The 17307-nt window shown below is 36.8% G+C and overlaps 1 protein-coding gene across 3 annotated transcripts in view; it reads left to right on the top strand.

Annotated features, from left to right (window-relative positions):
- FMNL2 (formin like 2) overlaps nt 1-17307 on the top strand; it is a gene marked incomplete at both ends in the record, with an annotated part of 311524 nt that overhangs the window by 171823 nt on the left and 122394 nt on the right. For all 3 annotated transcript variants that reach the window (XM_080689059.1, XM_080689057.1, XM_080689058.1), the window contains one exon: nt 4616-4699. In XM_080689059.1, coding sequence (XP_080545185.1) covers nt 4616-4699 — 84 coding nt within the window. The remainder of the gene's footprint in view (nt 1-4615; nt 4700-17307) is intronic.

The raw sequence follows: 17307 nt of genomic DNA, 5'->3' as shown, positions 1-17307 counted from the left end.
AAAGTATAACTTCAGATATATAGACCATCATAGACTCTTTTTAGTCATAGTAGATTTTTTAAATGAATTACTCAGAAATTTGGATATTCCATTCTTACTTATTTAGTAGTTATACTTTTTTGTATGTGTGTGTGGTACGGAGACTTGAACCCAGGGGCATTCTACCTTCAGGCTACACCCCCAGCCCTATTTTTTATTCTTTATTTTGAAACAGGGCCTCAGTAAGTAGCTGAGGCTGGCCCCAAAGCTGGATCCTCCTGTCTCAGCCTCCCAAGTACTGGAATTACAAGCATACACCACCATACCGGGCTGCTTAGTGGTTATACTTTCTATTTTCAAAAGGTTCTAAGACTGAAAACACACTTAGAAGTAATGTAAAGTAGTACAGTTAAAGGGTAATTATTACAGCTGGTATCCATCTGAATTTTCTAACCACCAAATTTCAGGTTCCATGGTTTATGTGGCAGAAGTATACCTAAAATTGATTTTCTTTCTCAGGAAAATGTCACTAAAATTAAAGAATTTTTCTCCATGAATTACCATCTGGAAGATAACAACCAATAGACATTATCATTGGCGATTCTTTATAATAATTACAAATACTATTTAGTGTATAGACCTTCTAACAGCTTCAGAATAAACCCTAAATCAGTGAAGATTTTTTAGGATGGAGAGCACTTTTCATTTATTAAGCATTAATGCCTGTTTGCTCTACTGTGCCAGACATTGGAGATTATCTTAAAAATTGTCCTTGCAGTACCTTTTCCATTGGAGAATTTAGGCAGACAGTCTGATTATTAGGGTACAGTGTGATAGGCCATAAAATAGAGTCAAAGATAAAATCATTGGAGCCCTGGGAGAGGCTGTGTCTTCTCTGGGGAATGTAGGGGTATTTCTGATAATAAAGGATATTTGAGCTGATTCCTGAAGGGTATCAGGTTGAAAGTGGAAAGAAAGGGACATTCCTTACAGAAGCAATACTCTGAGAGCTGGGTTTGGTGCTTCACACTTGTATCCCAGTACTTGGGAGGCTGAGATAGGAGGATCATGGTTCAAGGACAGCCTCAGCTACTTAGGCACTTCACAACTTAATGAGACCCAGTTTCAAAATAAAGAATAAAAAATCGGTCTGGGTGTATAGCTTGGAGGTAGAATGCCCCTGAGTTCAATCCCCTGTAAAACACACACACACACACACACACACACACACACACACACACACACACACACACATACAATTAATACTCTGAGATTATCTAATTTATTATAGTTAGGAACTTGTACAATCTAAAATATAAGTAATATACACTAAACTTGTAACCTCAAATATGTTTATCTTCAATGGAACTTTGACAGATACTTGCATGCAACAACTTCAATGATTAAGTTTATTCAGATACCCATAGGGGAGGTATCCTGGCACATGGTCAAAACCCAGTAAATGTTGGATGGATATACAGATCAAAGAAAAGGAAAGCTTTTTGTCACACATATCACCAAGTATAGGTGAGGTAGAGTTGTCACTTGGAAACTGATCTATATTTTTAGCCAAATAGAAGAGCAGTCTGTTTTTGTACAGGCAGCAAAGGGATATGGGGATTGAGTCAATACTTTTCTCAGAAAATAGCTCGGACTCCTATGAGTTACCCACACAAACATCGAGTCGAGACTCCAGAGTCCTGCCTTGTGCAGCACAAGAGGAATGAGTTCACTCTAAGGAAACCTTGGAGCCACTGTCACCAGCTAATCTAATCACAACGCCCTGAATTTCAGCAGACCTGCAGTCAATGATGAACAGCTAACCAAGGTCTCCCAAGTCTGTTATGCCTATCCCACATGCTTACTAAATAGTAAGTGAGATTACTTACTAACAGTGCCTAAAGCCATGCCTTTCACCTTGTAGGAGTTCATAAATTCTTTTTCTTATTGCCTTCATGTCTCAAGACTTTAATAAGGACTCAGGGGGAAAAAAGAAAGCTAATTTATCTTGTAATGTAATTGTAGTTATATCCAGAATAATCATACCCAGGGGCAATAGCCTGAGGACCAAACCATTTTATAGGGGAAAATAACCCTTCTCAAGATTGCAAATAAGCAATGATAGACTGGTGTTTTTTTTTTTTTTTTTTTAAAGCAGTGAATAATATGGATTCCTCTCTCAGAAAGAGCCACATTGAATCTTCTTTGCCTTATCCCATGTGGTGGTGTTTATCACTCTCCCTTTTTTTTTTTTTTAAAATATTTTTTCTGTGGTACTGGGGATGGAACCCAGGGGCATTCTACCTCTGAGCTACATGCCCCTTATGAAACAGGGTCTCACTGAGTTGCAAAGAGCTGAGGTATTAGCTGAGGCTATCCGTGAACTGTGATCCTCCTGTCTCAGCCAATGCTGGGATTACAAGCGTGTGCCACCATACCCGGCTATTGTTTAACACTCTTAACTTGTAATAACTAATATACAAACAGGTATTTTTCCTTCTAGTTTAAATAGATAATCCATAGAGATAGGCCATATGAAAATATTCTATTTTAGATATATCTAAGAAGCCTTCATAGTATCACTGGAAAACTCTAGAGTCCACAGCTCTTCACAGTATGTTGTCAGCTTTGAGAGTAATTAAGAAATTTAATATATATTTTAATTTATATTTAATATATTATATTTTATATAATTATATTTTATAAATTTATATATTTATATATTTATATTTTATATATTTATATTTTATTTATATATTTATATTTTTATATTTTATAATATATAATATATAATAATATAATATATAATAATATTATATAAATATAATAATTATATAATTATAATATATAATATAATATATAATAATATTATTATATAAATATAATAATTATATAACTATAATATATAATAATATATAATATACAATATTATTATTATATAAATATAATAATTATATAATTATAATATATAATAATATATAATATATAATAATTATAAAATAAATATAAATAATATAATATAATAATATAAATACATAATATATTTATATTTATATTTATATTTAATATTATATATATTATATTTTATATTTATATTATATATAATTATATTTTATATTTAATATATTATGATTTATATTTAATATATATTTAATATATATGTATAATTTTTTTTTTGGTGGTACTGGGGATGGAACCCAGGAGCCTTTTACCTCCGGGCTACACTCTCAGACCTATTTTTATATTTTGTTTGGAAACAGGGTCTCTTAAGCCAGCTAAGGCTGGATTCAAACCTGCGTGATCCTCCTGTCTGAGTCTCAGCGCTGGGAGTGCAAGCATGCGCCACCATACCTGGCAAGAAATTAAATATTTTGAAGACAGGCTATTCTAAAATCTGACACATTAGAATCAGGTTAATAAGTGATAGACATATTTAAGGCCTAACAATCAAAATGTTAGATTGAGTTTAAGGAAAAATGCTTGGGTTAAATCTATCAAAATCATCAAAAGTTGATTCTCTGCCATAGGTTAATAGTTCATCCACTCTTCTATTAAGTTTCTTTTGTGTAGAACCATGAACAGTAACCATGTTAAGGGGAGTTTTTTCTCTAAAAGCAAGTCCTTCTGAGAGCTGGAGAAGTTCAAGACCTTTGCATTTTTCCACTGGAATTTTGACCAAGACAAACAATTTTGCTATTTGTTTAGAAATTACTCTGATTTAAAGTATTGATGCCTGGGGTAGACAGGATGACTTAGAGCTGTAACACATTAACTGACTACTTAGCTGGGAACTTTGGGGAAGCCAAGAGAAGACATCCCCTTCTGGAGCTCTCTCATTCTGCCATGTTCTGTGGCCAAATGACACAAGTCAAAGGATCTTGAAACCGTGTATGACTGCCCATTTGGGATCTTAGATTAATAGTACATGAGAGTTCCTGGGAAAATGCATGATCAACATTAAAGACTGTGTTGTGTTAGGAGAAAGGATGTGTATGAATACTGATGTGTAGATATCGTTCAGCTCCAGGTCAGTTTTTCACTGCAATTCAACCTCATACCAATGTAGGTAAGCTGAGAATTAAGGTTACTAATATTAACATGTCTTCAAGGAATGCTGTCATTTCAGAGGGGACAGAAAACAATCTCATTATTGTTGTGGTTTAAAAAATAACTTTTAAAAAACATCGTTGTTTATTAAAGCAAGTAAAAGTTGATGCAGTCTCTTTTGGTCATTGACTTTTCTTTTGGAGTTTTTGTGTCTAGTTGGGGCTACAGTGCCTTAAAAAGACACAGAGGGAGGCGGTACCATTTGAACTGACCTTTTAGTGGTGTTCAGAAGGAGCCTACTGTGAGATGAGGGAACAAAGCATCACCTTTGCTGAAATGCAAGTCTGATTCTTCAGAGCAGATGCCTCACAGGTCCCTGAACAGAACCTCAGTGTTTCCCTCTTCCCCTTGAACCAGTTGGTGTTTAAATCACTTCTGCAGGGTGTTTTGTTGAACCTTATGTGAGGAATTGCAAGTCAGTCATAGAAGGACTATAGTAGTATTCTTTCCTCTGCCTCTGAGCTACCCATGAGCAGCCTGTTGTGGAATTGACAGATCTCTTTTCTTTCTTTCTTTCGTTTTTTTATAGAATGCTATGAACCTACCTCCTGACAAAGCCAGGTTACTGCGGCAGTATGACAATGAGAAAAAATGGGAACTGATCTGTGATCAGGTAAGAAACAGCAATGCCTTTATCAATAAAAGAATGAGGGGAGAGACCACAGTTCTATGCTTGTTGTACTGTCCCCAGGAGATGCATGGATTTCTGCTTTGTGATTCCTTGACTTCCTGTTTCTTATCATCAAAGGAGAAACTATGAAAATGACTTTCCCCCCATTGTTTTAATTATTCATTTTTAAGCATTTTGTAGTTAGATTTTCTGGGAAACTTGGTCAAGGGGGTAAACCAGATTCAGATGATCCCTTTCTCTGTTTACCTTCTCTAACAGTTTATGCTGCTGAGTAATGCTAATCTAATTGTCTTTTCTATTCATGGAAATTTATGTATATCTGTGCAGGTGGGTGAATTGTTTATAAGGAAATATTGCTTATGCTGATAAAATGATTTTACATTTTAGCTATTCTCTGATATTCTTACTTTGTCTCTTAATTCATTTTAACAAATTTACACCCTTCACAGGGCTGTATATTAAAAATAAAGTTCTCCCATTGTTTTTCTCTTCACCCTCCAAATTGTACATCTTTAAGATCCACAGATAATACCTGAAAGTTTCTCCTTCCACCTTTTCTTCCTGTTTTTTTTTTAAAAAACCAAACAAAACCAGATATTTATAGAATATTTCACTTAACAACAGCTGAATTAACATTCTTCTCAGCTATTCACGGAACCTTCTCCAAAATCTCATATTCTAGTTCACAAAACAAACAATAGTATATTCAGAAAAAATATACTAATATATGGATATCGTACCATATATCTTTTCAAATCATAGTAGGCTGAAATTAGAAACAGTAAGAAGATAGTTGAGAAACTGCATCTAAAACATGGAGATTGAATGATACATTTTTGAATGAGGAGAGGTGCCTAGGAGAAATAAGGGAAGAAATTAAAAAAAGAAAAAAAAGAAAACCAACATACCAGAATCTCTGGAACACTATGAAAGTGGTCTTAAGAGTAAAATTTATTGCATTGGTGCTCACATTAAAAAAAGTTCAGCTGGGCATGGTGGCGCATGCTTTTAATCCCCGCACTTGGGAGGTGGAGACAGGAGGATCACGCAAGTTCGAAGCCAGCCTTGCTGGCTTGAGAGACCCTGTTTCCTAATAAAAATATAAAAAATAGGTGTCTGGGAGTGTAGCCTGGAGGTAGAAGGGTTTCCAGGAACCCCAGTATCACCCCCCAAAAAAATCAAATAAACAGCCTTATGATGCATCTCAGGGCCCTAGAAAAATAGTAACAAACGAGTCCTAAAGCCAGCAGAAGGCAAGAAATAATTAAAGCAGAAATTAATGAAATAGAGAATAAAATAGCAATAGAAATGATCAAACTATAAGTTTGTTTTCAGAAGATTGGCAAACTCTTTGTCAACCTAACCTAAAGAAAGAAATGACCCAAAATTAATGAAATAAGAGACAAATAGGGTGAGATTACCACAGATATCATGGAAATTCATAGGTTCATCAGAAATTATTTTGAAAACTTACATTTCAATACATTGGAAAATTTAGAAGAAACCAACAATTTTCTGACACATAGAACCTACTTAATTGAACTCAGAGGATATAGAAGACCTAAAAATAGAGTAATAATAAACAATGAGATTGACTCAGCAGTACAAAACCTTCCAACAAAGAAAACCTCAGTACCTGATAGATTCCCTGCTGAATTCTGTACGATCGCTCAAGGAAGAACTTAAGCCCAATACTTCTAAAATTGTTCCATAAAATAGAAAAGATGGAATACTCTCAAACTCATTCTACAAAGTGAGAAGAAAGCTTGACACCAAAACCAATTAAAGAAACCTCAAGGAAAAATATTACAGACCAATAACCCTGATGAACACAGATGTAAAAATTTTTGAGAAAATATTAGCAATTTATATTCAAAGCCATCTAAAGAAGGTAGCATACTATGACCAAGTTGGTTTTATTCCAGGGATGCAAGGTTGGTTTAACACATGCAAGTAAATAAATGTAATCAATCACATAAATAGAATGAAGGACAAAACCACATGATATCTCAATAGATATAGGAAAAAAAACATTTAGTGGAATCAAACACCCATTCATGCCAAAAACTGAAAAATTTAGGAGTAAAAGGAAATTACCTCTACATTATAGTGATAATATGTTATAAACCTAAAGCCAATATCATACTGAATGGGGAAAAATCTGAAAGTAGTTCCTCCAGTATTAGGAACAAGCTGAGGATGCTCAATATCACCACTCCTATTTACTGTAGTATTTGAAATTCTAGCCAGAGCAATAAGGCAAGAGAAAGAAATTAAAGGGATATGAATAGGAAAAGAAAAAGTGATACTATCTCTACTTGAAGATGACAAGATCCAATATTTAGACACTCCAAAAAAATTTAACCAGAAAACTTGTAGGTACAAACTCAGCAAAGTAGCCATATATAAAATCAACTTACAAAAATCAAGAGCTTTTCTATTCACTAAGCATGAATCCACTGAAAAAGAAATCTGGAAATCAATTTCACTCACAGTAGCCTCAAGTAGCAGCAGCAACAACATCAGCAGCTTAGGAGGAGTAAATCTAACCAAGCTACAAAGAAAATTATAAAACATTGAAAAAAGAAATTGAAGAAGACCTTAGGAGATGGAAAGATCTTTCTACACTCTTGGATAGGCAGGATCAATATCAAAATGGCCATTCTTCCCAAAAATGATCTGTAGATTCAATGCAGCGCCCATTAAATTACCAAGATCATTTCTCAGAGACATAGAAAAGTTAGTCCTTAAATTCATTTGGAACAACAAAAAAATCCAGAATAGCCAAAGTAGTTTAATTTTCTGTAAAAGAACCATGCAGGAGGTATCACAATACCTGATTTCAAACTATACTATAAAGCCATAATAATAAAAACAGCATGGTATTGGCACAGAAACACACACATAGACCAATGGGGCAGAATAGAAGACTCAGAAACAAATCTGAATACTTACAGCATTTAATTTTTGACAAAGGGGCCAAAAACATATACTGGAAAAAAAATAACCTCTTCAACAGATGGTGTTGGCAAAACTGGTTAACCATATGCAGAAAAATGGAAGTAAACCCCACTTTCTTACCCTGCACAAGAGTCAATTCAATATGGATCAAAGACATGGAAATCAGATCAGAAACCTTGCAGCTCCTTGAAGAGGGCTTAGATCCAATACTTCAACACATAGGCACATGTAAAAATTTTCTCAACAAGACTCCAAAGGCACAAGAAATTAAAAGGATGATCAATATGTGGGATTGCATTAAACTGAAGAGCTTCTGTACAGCAAAGGAAACTGTCAAGAGTCTCAACAGAGAGCTGACAGAATGGGAGAAAATTTTTGCCAACTATTCCTCCTATAGAAGACTAATATCTAGAGTATCAGAGAATTCAAGAAACTCACGGCTAAAAGTACAAATAGCCCAATCAAAAAATGGGCAAGTGAACTAAATAAACATTTCTCAAAAGAAGAAATTCAAATGGCAAATAAATGTATGAAAAAATGTTCAACATCATAAGCAGTCAGAGAGATGCAAATCAAAACTACCTTGGAATTTCACTTAACTCCAGTTAGAATGGCAATAATTAAAAACACAACAACAAATGCTGGTGATGGTGTGGAGAAGTGGGAATTTTAATACATTGTTGGTGGGATTGCAAATTAATTCAACTACTTTGGAAAACAGTATAGAGGATACTCAGAAGAATAGGAATAAACCTAACATATAACCCAGAAATACCACTTTTGGGTATCTACTCAAAAGAATGGAAGTCAAACAAGCCAACTAATGCTTGTAGCCACACAATTCACAATCGCTAAACTATGGACTCAGCCAAGGTGTCTATCAGTAGATGAATGGATTACAAAACTATGGGATGTGTACACAGTGGAATTTTACTCAGCCATAAAGAAGAACAAAATTACATCATTTGATGGGAAATGGATGGGACTGGAGAACATTATGCGAAGTGAGATTAGTTAGGCACAAAAGGTTAAAAAAAAATTTGGATGTTCTCCCTCATACACAGGAGCTAGGGAGAAAATGGGCCATAGGAGGAACTCTAGACAAAGAAGGAGAAACCACAGATGAGCAACTAAGGTGACCTAAGTGGGACTGGAGCGGGGAAGAGGGAAATTTCATAATATACATGATGTGCATTCACAAGCATATCAAAGACAATCACTAAGCCAAACATGAGCAGGAAGGAAGGGGAGAGAATGGGGTCAGAACTGGGAAGGGGCCAAATGAGTGTGTGTGTGTGTGTGTGTGTGTGTGTGTGTGTGTGTACACATATATATGCTTCCACCATCTTGTACCCTATTAAGATGTATGACTGCAGTGCACCAATAAAAAAATACCTCCCTAATATAAATTACAGAACATTGAAGAAAGAAATTGAAGACCTTAGAAAGTGAAAAGACCTCCCATGCTCAAATAAAATAATTTGCAAATATCATCACACATGTATATCTACATTCTTCTGTATGATGATATATTTGTCAGTGAATATGTCTCTGCTTTGCCATTTTATTTTTTTATATTTTTATTTTTTGGTGGTACTGGGGCTCCTGGAAACCCTTCTACCTCTGGGCTACACTCCCAGACCTATTTTTATACTTTTTTTAAATTTGGAAATAGGTTCTCTTAAGCCAGCGCAGCTGGCTTTGAACCTTTGTGATCCTCCTGTCTTCGCCTCCCAAGCGCGGGCATTACAAGCATGCGCCACCATGCCCGGCTGCTTCGCCATTTTAAATGGCAAGTTGTTTTATTATAATTGGTAGTAAATTTGGCATTTTGTTGCAGGGATAGGTACAGGCTAATTATTATTTCTAGAAGATGGCCTTTTAAAGTAGGGATGACTTTTTGCTGAGGGGATGAAGTGGGTCAGAGGAGAAGGGTTTTCTGTCTGCCTAGGCAGAGGGTTCATGTTCCCTAGTAAGTAGATGTCTGCAATTCACATTAACCTTCTAAAGTGTTCCTGGAAAGTTGTTTTATGTTCTTAAAGAAATAAAAGCAAAAAACCAACCAACCAAACACCCCAAACAGTGATAGGATGCTACTAAAACCAACTTCTTTCCATGCTCTATGTGAGCACCAAGAGTAGATAGAAGCTATTGGGTGTGGTGACCTATGCCTGGAATAATCCCAGCACTTAAGATGAGATGGGAGGATCATATGCTCAAGGCCAGCCTCAGCAATGTTGTGACACTCTCAGCAACCTAGTAAGATCTTGTTTCAAAACAAAAAATTAAAAGAGCTGGAGGTATATCTCAGATGTAGAAATCCCTGGGTTCAGTCTCCGGTAACACACACACACACACACACACACACACACACACACACCCGAAGAGAAACTGTCCTGCTTATATGACTTCTCTTTGATGCACTGGAAACAAAATTTGCTGACACTTAGCTCCATTTTTTTCAGGCTTTGTTTGTAATGTGTTATCTTATACCTATTTGTGCAAGAAAAATGATTTTATTATAACAGCAAAAATATCATAATAATAATTAACATAAAGAAATGTCACCACACAAATGAAAGATGTATAAGGAACATAAAAAATTTCTCCAGCACGGCAGGTTGTACAAGAGAAAAGAGCACGGTGGCAAAGGCAGGCTGGTCCATGATCAGTTTTGAGCAATGAGGGGTTAGACAATCCTTCTAGAAACTCAGATGGCCAAATCACCCAGCCACAGTGCTCCTTTCTGGATTTTCTGTAGTATTAATTTCTGTGTCCCAAGTATGCCAGTAAGGGAAGACTGGCTGCTGGTTAAGAAAGGTTTCTACATCTGTGTTCTTCTCTTAGACCAAAAATGTCTTCATAGGGTTTATGTTGGGTGTAGGGGATCTTGAGGCTGTGGGAACTGCAAACCATGGCATCTAAATATCTGGTTTTCAAGTCCTCTAAGTTAAAGTTGTCATTCCCCTTAGATGATCAATCCAAGAACATGGAGAATTCAGCCACTTCCTTTGGTCACTTTTGCATAAGCTGGATATTCACACTGAAGTGGTTTTGTTAATGATAGTTAAAAGAACAATAATTATTGCCAATAGTCACCATTTAGGTAGCAGCTTATCTTCAAGGCAGTCCTGCTGACTAGTATTTCTATTTAACATAAAGGGAAAACTGAGGCCTACATAGAAAGTGATTTGCCAAAAGTCACATGGCTGTTACATGGTGACATAGCACAGAAGTCTGATGATTCTGGATAATGTGCTCTCGAATACTGCTCTCTGCATTAAGTGCGAGTATGGGAGTGACACAGTAAAGTCCATCTTGCATTCTAGCATGCTTTTCATAAGATGGAGAGAGAGGGAAAATAGTTGCTCAGGCTCTGAGCCTCCCTACCCACACTACTGCCATTGACACGTGTTTTTGGGTTGCCATTCATCTCTGGGAGAGTTATGTCCAACAGAAAATTGAACTTTTTGTCACATATGGGTAACCCACAGACATGCCACACATGGGGTTACTGTTCATCCTATATTTTTTGTGAGGGCAAAGCCAATATCCAGGAGCTGAGAACCTCCATCATGGACCAGGCATATCTCAGTTAAGATGCAGCTATATGTGTTGACTGAATATTTATCATATAGTTGGTACCTAACCTAGATCTGTCTATGGCACCTCACTGGTAGACATTAAAAATATTTTTGCATTTATTATTTCATTTATATGAAATGTCTAGAATAAAAGATCTGAAAAGGCAGAAAATAGATTAGCAGTTGCCAAAAACTTGGAAGGGGTGTGAGGAGGAACTGCTGATAGGTGTGGAGTTTTCTTTTTAATATGGGAAAAGATTCTGAGATTACATAATGGTGGTAGTTGCATAGCCTTGTGACTATAATAAGATTGTATACTTTTAAAGTTAAGTTTAAAAAATTGTGAGTTATATCTCAATTAAAACAAGATATTTGCTCTTAAAATAATCAGATTCAGGGATAAAAAAAAGGGGAAAGGAATGTAAAAGGAATAATGAAGTGCATTTTTTAATTTTTTTGGTTCCAAATTTGAGCACACTGGCTATAAAAAGACTTTCTGGGAAAATTAAGGTTATTTGATTGTGGCCCAGAGAATTTCAAGAAATTATTGTTTGATTTTGTTGGTTTGATTTTAGCTTTATGATTATAAAGGAATCTGTCCTTGTTTTTTTAAAAATGGAATACTGATGTAGAGGTATGAATGTGGCTGGGGCTTTCCTTTAAATATTTAATTAAAGGAGGGAAATAAAAAGGGACAGGTAAAGGAAATCTGAAGAAATCTTGGTAATTGTTTTTTTTGGGGAAGGGGTAGTAGGAATTGAATCCAGAGATATTTTACCTCTGAGCTATACTCCCAACACTTTTTTATTTTTGTTTTGAAGCAGGGTCTCACTAGGCTGCTAACAGTCTCATTAAATTGCCAATGCTGGTCTTGAGCCTTGAAAGAAATATTATACCCAGCTTGGTGATTCATTCCTGTAATCCCAGTACTTGGGAAGTTGAGAAAGGAGGTTGTCAGGCATGTGCCACTACCCCTGTCTAATCTTGGTAAATTGTTAAATCTTGGTTTTGAGATATGTTGAGGTATATTATGTATTCAACTTTTGTGTATGTTTGAAAATTTATTACAGCATATAAAGTTTTAAAAATAAAGTAATGATCATCTCCTCCTCCTCCTCCTCCTCCTCCTCCTCCTCCTCCTCCTCCTTCGCCTCCTCCTCCGCCTCCTCTTCCTCCTTCTTCTTCTCCTTCTTCTTGCCGTATTGGGGATTGATTCTAGGGGTGTTCTACCTCCAAGCTATACCCCCAGCCCTATTTTTGGTTCTTAATTTTTGAAACAGGGTTTTACTAAGTTGAAGAGGGTCTTACTAAGTAGCTGAGGCTGGCCATGAACCTGCAATCCTCCTGTTTCAACCTCCCAAGTACTGGGATTACAAGAGTATGCCACCATGCCTGGTTTGGTCCTAATTTTTCTACATTTATAAAATCCTGTTAATATTCATGTCCTAATTTAAAAGATTGGAGGTGATATATGTAAAGTACATAGACTAATATATGGCATCTGGGCTTGGTAGTGTATGCTTGTAATCCCAGTAGTTGGGAGGCTGAGACAGGAGGATATGGGTCAAAATAAAAAATAGGGCTGGGTATACAATTTAGAGGTAGCCTAGCTTCTGGGTTCAATCCCTATTACTACAAAAAGAAAAAAAAAAGAATATATGGAATATAGTGAGTGCTTCATAAATTATGTGGTTTCTTCTACTACTGATGAAAGAACCATATGTTGAATATTACTACCATTATTATTGTTGTTTTCCAACTCATCCAAGAAAAGATTCAGGGAAATGTGTTGTATTGAATCTATCACCCATTGTTACCCAAACACACTTTGTGGTGTCAGTGCATGTTGAATGATGCTACCGAGAAGGGTTTCAGCTGTAGATTTTCAGTCTAAGAAAATTTCAAGGCAAACCTTTGTGGTAAAGCCCTAAAAAGTGACTGTGGGGTGCTGTTATTGCTATCTGTATCCAAGACACCCTTGGCCACTGATGCTTTGTGTACAAATAATAATTTTATTCCCTTAAGGAAATAACATAGACTATATCATGTTATTTAGGATGCATACTTTAGGCAAGGTGCACAAAGTGATGGGCATCAGTAAAGAAACTTATTTCCAAAAGAAGTATGTAGATACTTGTGTTGGAGGAACTGTGAAGAAATTATTTCAGGTGTTGGTTCTGTGAAAAATTATCATACAGATGCTCTCAATCATGGAATCAATAACACTTCTCCTTTTCCCCTCTTGGCTACTGAGATGTTCAGAGCCGAGTCTGTCACCTACTCTTACCAACTATACAGCATTTTAATCATACGTGTTTTGTTTATCATACTCATCCATGGCTTCCTCTAATTTTTCTCAGTCCACATTCTCCTTTCACATTGGTTTCCTCACTGAAAAATATCTTATATGAAGTCATAAACATTTGTATGTCATCCTTTTTTGTTTTTGTTTTGGTATTGGGGATTGAACCTAGGAGCATTTGACCTCCAAACTAGACTCCTAGCCCTATTTTATTTTGAGAAAAGGTCTCACCATGTTGCTGAGGTTCTAAAAAGTTGCTGAGGCTGGTGTGAAACCTGTGATCCTCCTGTCTAAGCCTCCCAAATACTGGGATTACAGGCATGTACCACCATGCCTGGCTTGTAAGTTACCTTGAGCAAGTTAAATATAAAATAACATATCAGCATTACTGGTGAACAAAGATTCCACTGGTTTTGCTAACTAAACTTGAATGCTGTCTATGCTGCAGGCACCATGCAAATCGGTTCATTGAACCTGCTCTGTTTTTCTCGATGAAAGCAAATGTGGAGTGTTAAATGCTTTAAAAATGTATTTTCATGATTTGACTTAGGAAATCATTGAGTTAATTGCAGTTTGCCATTTAATTTGGTGCACCAACTTTTTCATACTTTTTATATGGTGTTATTAGTCCATTTAAAAATATTTAAATATGTCTACATCAAGAGTTAGTTCCTTTGGGGTATGGGTCATGCATTATTTGTTGCTTAGTGCTTGAAACAATATATGCTTAATTGTGTGGAATGAAAGATCCTAGCTAAGTGATGTATATGTTCAGTAGACATATGAGATGGCAGAAGGGAGGAGGTCGAGGTGGTGTCTGGGAGACTCGGCAGAGGTGTTTTGCTACTTTCTCCCTGTCCCCTTCCTTTGCCTATTGGTATAGACTGCTTGTGGTCAGTGTGGATAAGGGGAAATCACTAAAGTTTCATGGTATGATTTGGGTGGAGGGGAACTGTAGCACTTATGGGTGGAGGAGGAGCTTGGTTCTTAACTGTACCTCTCCTGGGTGATCAAGTGTTCAGTGGTTACAGAATTCAGGACATTTGAGATAACTAATGCTGGTGGCTGTAGAGTCTATGAGTGAATAATGCCATCTAGAAATGAGGAGAGAGGAGCATCTTAGCCAGGTTAGGAAGCTTCCCTCTGGGTCCACTGCGCTTACACTGTGATTTGTTGTTTTCTGGGGTGGTTTTGCATGGCTTAACCTTGCCTCCTAAGAGCTGAGTATGGTGTCCTTGTTGGGAAAAGACTGAGGAAGAGTAAAAGATGAGAATCTTGCCTTTCTCCACATGTACAGAGCGATAGGGGAGAAGGAGCTCTGAAAAGCAAAAGGATGGCTGGGCGTGGTGGTGCACGCTGGTAATCCAAGCGAGGCTGAGACAGGAGAATAGCGGTTTGCGGCCAGCCTCAGCTACTTAGTGAGGCCCTTTGCAATCCAGTGAGACCCTGCTTCAAAATAAAGAATGAAACATAGGGCTGAAGGTGTAGCTCGAAGGTAGAATACCCTTGGGTTCCATCCACAGTGCTGAAACAACAAAACACAACAAAGCAGCCGCAGCCGCAGCAGCAACAACAACAACAACAATAACAGAATGAAGGTAAAGAGGTAGGAGGAAATTGTACCCACTTAGACTTGGCTTCCTGTGTTAAGCACTTCAGGGAGGTCAGATCACAGCCCTTAGGGACTGGCCTTGGTCTTCATTTGCTGTCTTGAAGCCAAAGGTGAGTCAGGCTTGTAGCACTAAGATACCCCAGTGTTTTCAGAAGCTCTATTTGGAGAGAGCCAAATGCTAGTCTTTTTCAGTTCAACAGACCCATACTGTACAAAGGTATTTAGTCATTAAGAATATAATTAGCTGGGTGTGGTGGTGCACACTTGTAATCCCAGTACTTGACAAGCTGAGTCAAGAGGATCACAGCTTGTTGGAGGCTAGCCTCAGCAACTTAGTAAGAACCTGTCTCAAAAAATAAAATGGGACTAGGGGTGTAGCTTGGAGGTTGAATGGGTTAAATCCCTAGTAAAAATACACACATACACTAAATGAAAAAAAAAATCCCCTAAAATATTATCGGGGAGTCCTTGTGAAAAGCCCTGATCCCCAACCCCCAGTACTGCAATAAATAAATAAATAATAAATAAATTTAAAAAACTCTTCACTTCTTTATTTATACAGTTTCTTTAATAAAGTAACAGGTTCAAGGCCATCCTGGGCAATTTAGCAAAATCCTATCTCAAAATTAAAACAGGACTATGGGTGTATCTCAGAGGTAGAATCTCCCTGGGTTTGAGCCCCAGTACATCACAAATAATAAATAAATAAATACAAATTACTTACTGGGTAACTTTCATCAATAGTTAAGCTGAGCCAGGTATGATGGTGCACACCTGTAATCCTAGTACTTGGGAGGCTGGTACAGGAGGGTCACAAGTTTGAGGCTAGCCTTAGCTACTTAGCAAGATTCTGTTTCAAAATAAAAAGTGCTGGGGTTGTAGCTTAGAGATAGTCCCTGTGTGGCTCTACCCCACCAAAGTTAAGCTAATTTGCTACTGGAATAAAATTTCTTAAAAAATTAAAGAGCAAATAGTATATCCCTGATTTGTTGTTTGTTTTACTGTTCATGTTCTCATGAGACTGTTAGAGCTCTTCTCTGCCAAGTAAACAAATATTGCTGGATGCTGATAGATTATTTCCTGCAGACCATCAGATTCTAGGTAATGAGGGCTTATCAGCGGAGCACCATCAGTAATAAATTAGTAGAGAAATGTGGGGATGTTATAGTACTTATTTAGTGCTGATGGCTGCTGTGTTAGTCATTCAAGCAAACATGGAAAACAAAGATAGCTGGCCAGCAGAAACCTTCCCCTTCTACTCCTTTTTTTTCCCCTCCAGACTGCAGACTTACTCTGCTGCTAGCTCCTCTCCCCAAATTCCAGGCTTTGATTCTGCAGTTAGCCACCCTCCCCATGTTCTTTTCTTACTCCCAGCTGTTGGGATAGCAAACGTCCATTGCCCCTCCCCATCCTGCTGTCCTAGGGACAACTGACATTTTTACTAGAATATCGTTTGTTGGTAAATTGTTTACAGTTTTGCTATATTTTCATAATTCTGTGGTGTGTTAAAATGCTGTTTATTTATTTATTTGCAGTCCTGATGATTGAACCCCAGCATCCTCTACCACTGAGCTATATCCCCAGCCTTTTTTCATTTTTACTTTGAAACAGTGTCTCACTAAATTGTCTAGGCAGCCTTGAACTTCTGATCCTTTTGTCTCATCCTCCCTAATAGCTGGAATTATAGGTGTATGCTACCACACATGATTTGTTTTTATTTATTACTAGATATTGGGGTGTGTGTGTGTGTGTGTGTGTGTGTGTGTGTGTGTGTGTTTGTGTGTGTATGATCTTAATTACTTTCAAATTTTTATCTTTCAACCCTTAAGAGTTTCTCTTTCATTCTTATTATTTTTATTGTTATTATTTGTGGTACTGGGGCATTCTACCTCTGAGCTTCACCCCTAGCCCTATTTTATTTTTTAGTTTGAAACAGAGTCTCCCTAAGTTGCTGAGGCTGGCCTTGAACCTGTGATCCTCCTGTCTCAGCCTCCCTAGTACTGTAATTACACTACCATGCCCATCTTTCTCTTATTATTTTGATATCTGTTTTCCTTCTCTATGTAATCTTAGTTTTAGCTATTGATTAGTTTTTTCCTTTGATGTTTTGTTTTCTAGTTCATCTTTTAAA

The sequence above is a fragment of the Muscardinus avellanarius genome (genome assembly GCF_963383645.1).
Source record: "Muscardinus avellanarius genome assembly, chromosome: 2".
Lineage (NCBI taxonomy): Eukaryota > Metazoa > Chordata > Mammalia > Rodentia > Gliridae > Muscardinus > Muscardinus avellanarius.
The sequence above is the reverse complement of the archived record's forward strand: the minus strand, read 5'-3'. Positions and strand labels throughout refer to the sequence as shown.